Source organism: Montipora foliosa, chromosome 4 (genome assembly GCF_036669935.1).
Source record: "Montipora foliosa isolate CH-2021 chromosome 4, ASM3666993v2, whole genome shotgun sequence".
NCBI lineage: Eukaryota > Metazoa > Cnidaria > Anthozoa > Scleractinia > Acroporidae > Montipora > Montipora foliosa.
Genome location: NC_090872.1, coordinates 49,186,093 through 49,196,304, shown reverse-complemented (window position 1 = coordinate 49,196,304; position 10,212 = coordinate 49,186,093). Strand labels below are relative to the sequence as shown.

Sequence of the window (10,212 nt, the reverse complement as noted above, 5' to 3'; positions counted from 1 at the left end):
TTTAACACATTTTGCTTGCTTAAATTTGCCATTTAATTATTTTTCGGCGAAGTACGGATCAAATACACCCAGAATCATGGAATACGGATGGCATCGTATACGATGGCTGCCGACACTTATACCGGCTAGTAATCACTGAGAAGGTTTTTCAATATTTTCAGTTTTTCGAGCCGTTTCAACTTTAACACACATTTATTCTTCCTTAAAATTGCCATTTTCATTATTTTCGGCGAAAAAGCGATCAAATACAGCCAGAATCAAATAATACTGTACGGCATCGTATACGATGGCTGGCTACACTTATACTGGATAATGATCACTAAGAAATTATTTCAATATTTTCGTTTTTTTCTGGCCGTTTAAGCTGTAACACATTTTTATTCTTCCTTAAAATTGCCATTTTAATTATGTTTTGGCGAAATAGCGATGAAATACAGCCAGAATCAAGGAATCGGGGACGTGATCGTATACGATGGCTGACTACAATACAAAACAATACAATGTTCTTTATTTTGAGAGGGTAATACATGATTAACCCAGTAAAGAGTTTTCTAATACATGGCCCTCTGTAATACAAAGGTTAGACCACAACACCGGGAACACTGTCCCCTACTCTTTTCGAATAGTGTGTGGGATCTTTAACGTCCCACAAAGTTAATTAACAAGGATTGTCAGACGGGACCTCCGGCTAATCGTCCTTATCCGAGAAGACTAGAGAGTTATTTTCAATATTTTGGTTTTTAAGCTAGGGCTAAAATAGAGTCTTTTTTGTAAGAATATCGTTTTTCAGGTTGAGGCTTTTTAATTTACTTTTCAGCCGCTCTTATGCGAGATTTTGGCGTTTGACATTTCGTCCTATGAATGTCTTGGGGTATCAATAACAAGTGTCAGGTGTCTTGATCTTTATCCACTGCATCTTGACTCCCACTAATGCAGTGCCAAACCCCTATAACAAACAACTTTGGCCGACTGAATATACCGTTTAGTGATTTCGCAATGGCTAATCAATTTTCTGACTCTCGCAAAAAGTGAGAGGTCACTCAATTGCTATTTTGTCAGCAATTAGTAGCGGAATTTTTGGTATTTGTAGCTCGTGCCGGCTGACAACGTCAATCACTTTTAACGCCGGCAGCCTTTAAATACATGTCCACTACTATTTCCTTTTCTGAAATTCAGTTCTTGCCAAGAGCTCTTTCATATCTTTGCAGGTTGCTTCGGGGTGCTTTGTCTGAGCAATTCACGTATCATTATGTCCAAGTATGTGTGCCGTACGTTTATAGCCCGCTATTCTCGATCATTCCTTTTCTCTACCGTTTAACCGTTCTAACCCTAAACCCTAACCCAACCTTACCTAGTTGATTCTTCATTTCGCTCGTCATGATAGTTCATACGTTCTGTTTATTATTAGTGAACGTGTTCATGTACAACTAAATATCAGTTCTTCAGGATGTTTCTTTCCGGGATTTCAGTAGAGGTTGTTTTCCGAGGCTCGGATTTCAGCGAATTATCGGAAACACGAATTAGAGGCATTATAAAAAAGTTATTGAAGTATCTGAAAACTGAATGCCTCTTTGCAATTGATGTTCTTTTCATTCCGCAGTGTCAACAAGTCACGCTTGAATGGTTTTCATCTTTTCTGCAAGGAAACAGCCCAAATAGACTGTATGTCTATGTGACCTCGAAAGGTTTTATTGTTTTCCGCAAAGAGGAGTAATGTTTCAAAAATGCCTTTATATGAAAAACTACCGAAACTACCCCTCTTAAATTGATGAGATTTATCTCATCATGTCATGTCAAATGTCTCTAGAGAACCCACAAAGAATACAAAACTATAAGAAGTTTACAGCGCTCCGTCGGAATCAAGGCATTCGTTGAACAAAAATGTCAATTTAAAGACCAAAATCTCTAAAAGTCTCGTTTTTGCCATCCTTGTCTGGTTTTTTATGAGAAATAATGGTTTCTCAACAGAATCCCTGAAAGAAATGACGTTCCAGGAACGAAATGAGTGTCTGGCAGATGCATGGTCCAAGAGGCTCAACGCCGAGGAGCGAGCTAATTATAACAGCCGGGCTAAAACGGAAAAAGATCCTCTCAACAAGAGAGCAAATCAAAAGGATCTTAGAAAGAATAAGTAATGAGGTAATCAAAATGAATTTGTTCATCCGGTATTATGCCAAAGGTAAAGACTGTAGAGAATAGCTGCTGGTAGTGCAGCCAAAGTACTTTCGATTAGTAGAATTTATATGGTTAAATCAAGCAAATTTAGTTGTAGGCAGCTCCTAACCTGATGAGAAACCCGCCACATGCGCACCTGCACGAACCACTTGTCTTCCAGGAAAACGCCCAAGCGTCAACGATTCCACTGCCAATCAGACGGTTAGCAAATATGCTATCCATGCGAATAATGATTAGAGTGACAGGACCGGTATATCTACTGTTCTTTAAGATCTATGGCTACTCATTCGTAACATTTCAAATCTTGTTTCTATTCGTAGTGCGATAATCTGAAAGATCTAGGGGTTAGGTGCCTCTTTATATCAGACAACGATGGTACTGGGACCATGGATGTGTACGGCCATCCTACTGCAGTGCGGTTTGCAGAAACGTCCCAGTTGGCAGGAAAATTCTTTTCCTTTGTTAACGGAGAAGGTATTTGCCGTCTAAAATTATGGTTCCAATTCATTTCTGTAGTAATGGCGCATTAATTCACTCCCCTCTCCTTCTGGAGCTACCTGAATGTGCGGCTCAGATCCGTCCAGTGCAGATGTCTTTCTTGATCCAGTATCCTACGTCATGTGCTCAAACTTATTTTGCAGGAAGGGGACTGCAACAAAGGACAATCTCGTGAGGAAGAAAAAGTGCTTTTGCGGCGCCAAGTCCAAGAACTTTTCAACAAAAAATACAGTGAGTAACCATATTAATGTTATGGCCACCTGGCGCTACTGAAATATCTAAATCCCCCTCCTCACCAAGCAGTCCGCTCAGGCCGGCGCTTCCTAGACCCTGATATTCTTCTCCTATTATTTAAGTTTCATGTGAACGTTATGCCATGTAAATCGAACAAATAAGCTAAATAAGAGAAGCACTGGGAAGCCAGTGCCTTCGACGACTTTGATAAGTGAACTCTCCTAACGCGCGTCTTCAGATTTCCTGAAGAGAAAATAAGTCCTTGAGAAAGTTTTGTCTTAAATATTTGGTGTTTTTTTTCATGACAGGTGAGTTACTTGGAAGATCTGCAAAAGTCCCGTATAAAGACGTCAAACGTAATCAGTCTCGTCTGAGAGTCACCAACATGCCAGGGGGAATAGACTTTAAACACCCTTCTAACTACGGAGTAGGAAACTTACGCCAAATTCTGACCTCAAAGGACAATTTAGTTTTTCAGCTTGATAACAGCAACACGTCCTCAACTAGCTCTGCAGTGGCACTACCCGCTAGCTCAGGCACCATCGGCTCCACCGCAGAAATGCTATGCACTACCACCACTGATAGCTCTCCGCTGACATTTGTACCATCCTCCACGTCTACCAGCAATTGTCAGTCGTTGCGAGAAACGGTACCCGTATCCACCGCCAGCAATAACTCTCTATCGGTGCCAGTAACGGTTTCGCTCTCCACAGCTACTCCGAGTTCCTCAGTAACAGCGTCGTCCTCCTTCGCTACTGGGGGCTTTCTATCAGTGACAGTAACGTTACCGAGCAATACCGCCAACAGTAGCTCGTTATCGGTGCCAGCGACGGTGTCTACCGCTACTCGTAACACATTATCACTGCCCCCAGTAACGGTAACGACTTCTGCCGCTACTCAGAGCTCCCCAACATTGAAGGTGCCGATTTCTACCGCCGTTAGTCAGCCCTCCGCCGCCACCAGAAGCTCCTTATCGTTGGCAGTAACGATACTGGAGTCTACCACCACCAGTACCTCGTCATCGGTGCGAGCAACACTACCTTTCTCTACTGCAACCATCAGCTCCCCTTCAATGATGTTACCGATATCATCTACCACTACCAGCAGCTCCTCTGTGGAAGGACCAACTCTACAGACATCCAACGTACCGTCCTCCAGCGTGGACAGCAATCCAGCGCACAGGAAAAGAAAGCAGACCACTAGGCAGAATGGTGGAGATAATAAGCGCAAAAGAGACCTCCACACTGAGCGCTGCCAGGCTTATCTTTGCTAAGAACCTGACGCCCAAAAAAAGCAGACCTTGAAATGGATTTATTGCGACGACTGTGAGAAGTGGTTCACTTTGAATGTGTTGGCATTCAGACAGCACCGCGGGGTAGATATGTCTGTGGTTGCAGTGTGGAAAACTTCGATAAATCGTAAGTTTGTTACGTTTGGGGTGAAAATATACATTGCGGCCAGATTAGGCGGTTTTGAAGTCGAACAAAGATATCCTCACTCAAAAGTCTATATTCGTGAGCGATAACCACTCGCTGCCTAAAGGTAGCCATTAGTCTTTGGCTCAACAAAATAGGAATAATATATTTTTGCCTTAGGTACCCTCCACACGAATCCGGATGTTTTTAAAACAGATGGATGTATTTTTTGATAAGTATTTGTAAAATCCTTGACGTTTTCGAGTCGCATGAGTGCAATCGCCCTCCATAAAGAACATGCGCGCATGTGTTCTTAAGCCTGGGGTCCATCCTTTGACGTCCTACATTTAAATTATCCGCCTTCGCCTCGCCAGCCTATTGTCTACTTGTGGAGTAGCGTCTATTTTTGTTTCTTAGAACGCCATACCTACGTATTCACAAATATCCGGATACGTGTGGAAGGGGTATTAATTTTCCTTGAGCTGTGATGAGTCCACCAGGTTATCGAGTTCTAGCCGTCCTCTTGATGTCGTGTATCTCTGATGCGGTCCGATTTCTTCACACTTCTTATCAAATGAACATAACCTGTCGGATATGCTAAATACATAGACTTACATCCTACTTACTTGTTGTCGCTTGAATTTTCTTTGAAGGAACTACCCATCCAGAATGTCGCTGCTATCTCCAGACATTTCCAGCGTCAAGGTACAACGTACAGTAGTCTTCTTTTTCATTTGTCACTTTTCTTGTTTTGCTTCTATCCACCTTTTACTGTGGTCTTTGTAAGATCCCCTCAACTTTACTTTACTGGGATCCGGAAGGAATGTTTTAGCCGTAACGATCCTTGTAATATTTATAGGGTCATTTAAAGAACATCCTTTACGCTAATACAGCCAGCAAGAGGCACACGTTGTTCAACAGAAACAAGCAATCAGACGTGTTGCATTTAAGTTGTGCCATCTGCGGCCCTTTCTCATCTTCAATGGTATGCATGTCTCGAACCTGTCTTTAAAACACGCTAAACTTTCTTACAATGGTATAAAATCCAGCGTTAACATTTAGAGAAATCAGGACGGAAGACGTTTGTGATGACAATTCAAACCCACAGCTGAGTGGTTTCACAAGCTACGTGTCACCAAAAATTTAGTCTTTTTCTGTTTATAATGTCGTACTTACAAAGAACATATCTAACCACTCTCACCCCTTCCCCTTCCTCTCTGGACGTTCCCGTTAAACTAGTAAGAGAATGTTTGGAAAAAACACGAACAAAATGTCTATGTATTGGAAAAGTTATGTATGTGACGACTTCAAAGTTTCTTCATTTTCAGATTCGGCGATTTACCTTAGAAGTACAATCCTTCTTGCCAGAATTTTGGTCTGATTTCAACCAACACAACACAAGGACGTGTAGCTACGTTTTGTCTGTCTTGGTTCCTGAGGTATAACATATCAGTACTACTTCGATTGGATTGTTTCCCGGTTCTTTTGCTACTACTTACAACATTAATTGTCAAGTGAAGCTATGATTTATTTCATATACCATTTCATCATTAACATTAATTGTGGAAATCTGAACATCAGTTTTTTAGTTGCAACATAAACTGACGAGATTTTGCAATTCCATTTAACTGAGATTTTTCTCTCCACACATTTCTTAACTAATTGTGGCAACCTACTCGGTTCTCCCTAATTCTTTTACTCGTGCAATTTAATTTTATTCACACACCGCGCTGGACGACACCAACGTATTCGCTAATCTGATATGAAACCATATTAAACATAAGCATACTAGTTGAATTACTATGGACCACATCTCACAAATACTTTTGTTATGTTTGACAGGCAATTGTATATGTCATGATGACCAGAGAAGGCTGTTCTCGCCATACGGTGGAACGTTTACTTGGTGCAAGTCAAATAAATCCCCAAGGAGAAGTAACAGATGAAGATGACTAGCTAGCTGACTTTACTTTATTCCAATTTTTTTTTATATAACGAATGTTCTTACATTAGACTGTGCTTTGAGGTGTCTGCAAGAGTTAAACTGAATTTATCAAATTATAATTTATATAAGATGTGGAAAATGCAACTCACCAATCACTCAATAATAAATGACTTTTTTGGCAAAAAAGCAGATCGATCGTTTACGTCAAGGGCAACTCGAACACATTTTATGTTCCGAAAACCTTGCCGAGGGTTAAGACAAGGGGTTCAAAATTTAAATTTCTGTCACAATGTATTACACCCTCCCATACAAGTTAAAAACATGTTATGATGTCGCAGGATATCCGGAACCCTCTGACCGATATGTTGACTTTTCCGTGCCAAAACTGTGCTACAGCAATTTCATTTTATATAAATGCCACGATACTGTCACGCTACAAAAAAAGGATATCACCTTAATTGTGGCTTTATCTGGCAAGCTATGTGTGCGCAGCCTCTATAGGACACTATAGCGAACACCTTTTGAATAGGCAAAATTTCCCACCGTGCTACTAAACGGACACGCGGATACATATTAGGGCGTGGTAGGCCAGTAAAGTTCACCGAACAATTTATTTGGGATCAATATGCAAAGGTCAAAAGTGATTTAACAGGAACTCAATGCACCAAAAGCCTGAGCAAAAATTCCAACGGGAAGCATGCAGTTCCCTTCGGCAGAAGTCAGGCCGATTCCCGGTCGGACAAGGGTAAAAGTGGCCCGTTTGGGCCGATTCCCGGTCATACACGCGAGAATCTGGCCCGTTTGGGCCCAGGAAAAAATCATTCCAACTCTCCAAGGGAAGGCCCCTCCTGCGCCCTGACCCAGGGCGGGAAGGGTTTTTTTTTTATTGGACTCTGCAGGCCGCCCCGAGTCCCCGGGAATCGGTCCCACGGTGACCCCGGGCGCCAGACGTGATCTCCGCCTCTCTGTGACTCGTGACGAAGAGTCTGCACGCGTGAGAAAAACACGTTTTTGGGCCGTAACTTCCCTCCCTGGACAGCCAGGACCCCCGGACCCATAGAAAAACATGCAAAATGGTGTGGTGCATCTGGTGGTGGCATTGGTTTTTCTTCAGCGTCCCTAGGAAATGCTCTGCATACGAGAGAATAGCCTGTTCTCACGTGGTGGCACCCCCTGATTTGGTGCTGGGACCCCCTAGCCCCAAGAAATGCATTTCCCATGGGAAGTTACATCCAGATATGCTATTGGCTACTCTGTCGTCCATAGGGAACGCCCTGCATACGATAGAGAAACGGGTTTTTGGGCCAAAACTCCCCCGGGTTTTATATAATCCCCCCTTATTTCACGAGCTGAATCTCCTGATCCCCTTCCACAGAGAAAACTGTCTTTCGGCTCTCTCCCCCCCCCCCGCCCGCGGGTGTATGCCCAGTTTGAGCCTCGTAGAGTATCAAACTTGGCGACGTTTACTCTAATCGACTTCTGAAGGGTTTCAAATCTTGTGTGGAACTTAAACTAACACAGGATCTGCACGGCCAAGTTCCCCAAAACCTTTTTTCGGCTTTCTGTGGAACTAATCCCAAATATCGATATACTGTTGGAAAGGTCTCGGCTAGATCTATCACGTGACGAAGTTTGGGCACCCTGTGTTACATTGGGTATCCTGTGCACCGTTTTATGTCTGTAACATTCCTGCGTTTTATTCCCTTGAGACCCCACTGCCCATGCACCAAGAGCCCTTTGCCCAACAACTTTTGGCACCGTTTCGCCCCAGGGCGAATCGACCTGTACGTGCCAGAGTCCCGAGAACGCCCTTATTTTGAGACAAAAGTGCCCCCCCGAACTCCTCCTTCGGTCACGTGACGTGCCCCACATTGGCTCCACGACGGTTCCTCTCGGATTGGCCGGATTCTAAATCTCGGGGGGTTATACTTGAAAAACTGGTTTTCGGTTTTCTGGGTCTAACTCCCCCCGGATTTGATCGGAGAGCGCGAGATCGGACCATGAGGATAGGTCTTGTTACGGGCAATCCCTTGGTTGGGTTGGTTTTGCTTTTGTTCCCCGCAGAATAATCGACAGCACTGCAAAGTTGCGATCTTTGGGACCTTGCCATTTCCCCCCCTTAAGAGCTGCGCCCTTTCAACTACGTCAGAGCGAATCAGCGTCGCACGACGCATCCCTTGGTTTTGTTGGTTTGACCGTACCACCTTCGGCTGAGCATGCAGGAACACCTTGGGGCGAAGTGGTCATTGGCATCTAGCTCCCCCCGGTTTGGTGCTGTAACCCCCTTAGTAACAGATATACATGCACCATCGAAGGGGCTATCACGTGATACCATTGGTTAGTCTCCATCATGTACACATGAGAGAACCGCTTGATTTCAGTTGGTCGTACCCCCCGGAAAAGAGCTGAGACCCCCTAACCCCAAGCAATGCATTCCCCATGTAAAGTTACATGCGAATATGATATTGGTTTGTCTCCATCGTCCCCAGGGAATGCTGTACACATGTGAGAAAAGCCTGTTATTTTGCCATATATCCCCCCGGTTTTGACCTGGGTCCCCCTAACCCCAAGATATGCATTCGCCATGGAAATGCGCATCTTGTGGTAACCCTGGTTAGTTTATATCGTCCCTGGGGAAGGCTCTGCATATGGGAGAACGGCCCGTTTCCATGTGGTAGCACCCCTCCCCCCCCCTCTGGAAAGGAGCTGGGACACACCCTAGCCCCAAGAAATGCATTGGCCATGGAAAGTTACATGCAAATATGCTATTAGTTACTTTCCATTGCCCCTTTGAAATACTCTACATACCACAGAGAAAACTGTCTTTCGGCTTTCTCCCCCCCCCCTCCCGGTTTGGTGCTGGGCCCCCCTAACCCCAAGAAATGCATTCGCCATCAGATGGCGCATCTTGTGGTACCATTGGTCAGTCTTCCTCGTCCCTGGGGAATGCTCCGCACATGGGAGAACAGCCTGTTCTCACGTTGGTAGCAGCCACTCTGGAAAGGAGTTGGGACCCTCTAAGCCCTTGAAATGCATTGGGCCAGTGAAAAGTTACATGCAAATATGACATTGGTTACTCTTGATCGTCTCTAGGGAATGCTCTACACATTTGAGAAAAACCTGTCATTTGGCTCTAGCTCTCCCCGATTTTGAGCTAAACCCCCTAACCCAAAGATATGCATGTGTAATGAGGTGGTTAGTCTTCATCGTCCCTGGGGAATGCTCTGCATATAGGAGAACGGCCTGAACGGCCTTGTTCTCACGCGGTAGCAACCCCCAGGAAAGGAGCTGTGACCCCCTAACCCCTAAGGGGTAACCATGCATTTTTCAGAGATAATTAAGCTTCGATTTGGAAAAGAACCCCATACATTGCTCTGTATTGTAGAGCTTTTTACAAATATTGTTGATAAATTATCTTCGAAAAATGCGTGGTCACTCCCAATTTTCTTTTTGGATCTCAATAACACTAGTTAAGGTCTGCTTTTCCCGCATATTCATTAAAGAGCGAAAAATAGTAGGCATGTAGTCGACAACAAAACGACGGATAGAATCAATCGCTTGCCATATCATCAATACAGAGGTTAAAGAGAGCAACGCCTAGCACAGTTCCTTGAGGAACGCCTGAACTCGCGGGAGTCCATTCAGACTGCGTATCATTGACCACGACAAATAAATAAATAATATCTGACCTGCTAATTGACCTTTATTTAGATCAGATTTAGCCAAGCCTAAAAGCGGAGTTCCCGTTTCTAACCCCAGAAAGCAATATAGTGTACATGGAAATAATTATTCTTCTGCATAAAGAACAAAATTAATGGTCATTACTGTATACAGTTTACAGTGATCAAAGAGATCAAACACCTCTGAGCTGACAGCAGTAAACAAACAAGCCTTGCAAACAATAACCAACAATTTTAATCAAATAAAACTGAAATAACATGCACA

The 10,212-nt window shown here is 43.7% G+C and overlaps 2 protein-coding genes across 3 annotated transcripts in view; one reads left to right on the top strand and one right to left on the bottom strand.

Moving 5' to 3' along the window:
• The first annotated feature begins 4,249 nt into the window (after window positions 1-4,249).
• On the top strand, window positions 4,250-6,351 carry LOC137999318 (uncharacterized). Its single transcript, XM_068845153.1, has 5 exons — window positions 4,250-4,325; window positions 4,976-5,027; window positions 5,182-5,307; window positions 5,651-5,761; window positions 6,165-6,351. The coding sequence occupies exons 2-5, from the start codon at window positions 4,992-4,994 to the stop codon at window positions 6,276-6,278; spliced, it is 387 nt and encodes a 128-aa protein (XP_068701254.1). The 5' UTR covers window positions 4,250-4,325; window positions 4,976-4,991; the 3' UTR covers window positions 6,279-6,351.
• A 3,813-nt stretch (window positions 6,352-10,164) lies between these two features.
• The window catches only part of LOC138000899 (uncharacterized), a 9,558-nt gene continuing 9,510 nt past the window's right edge, over window positions 10,165-10,212 (bottom strand). For both annotated transcript variants that reach the window (XM_068847571.1, XM_068847569.1), the window contains exon 7: window positions 10,165-10,212. This exon is cut by the window's right edge and continues 1,214 nt beyond it. The gene's annotated coding sequence lies outside the window, so the exon portion shown is untranslated.

What these genes read in the sequence shown, in the direction of transcription:
- LOC137999318 (XM_068845153.1), top strand. Translation starts at nt 4,992, where the DNA reads ATGTCGCTGCTATCTCCAGACATTTCCAGCGTCAAG. An exon ending in CAGACATTTCCAGCGTCAAG is followed by an intron (nt 5,028 to 5,181) that starts GTACAACGTACA and finishes TAATATTTATAG; the next exon opens with GGTCATTTAAAGAACATCCT. An exon ending in TGTCTGTCTTGGTTCCTGAG is followed by an intron (nt 5,762 to 6,164) that starts GTATAACATATC and finishes TATGTTTGACAG; the next exon opens with GCAATTGTATATGTCATGAT.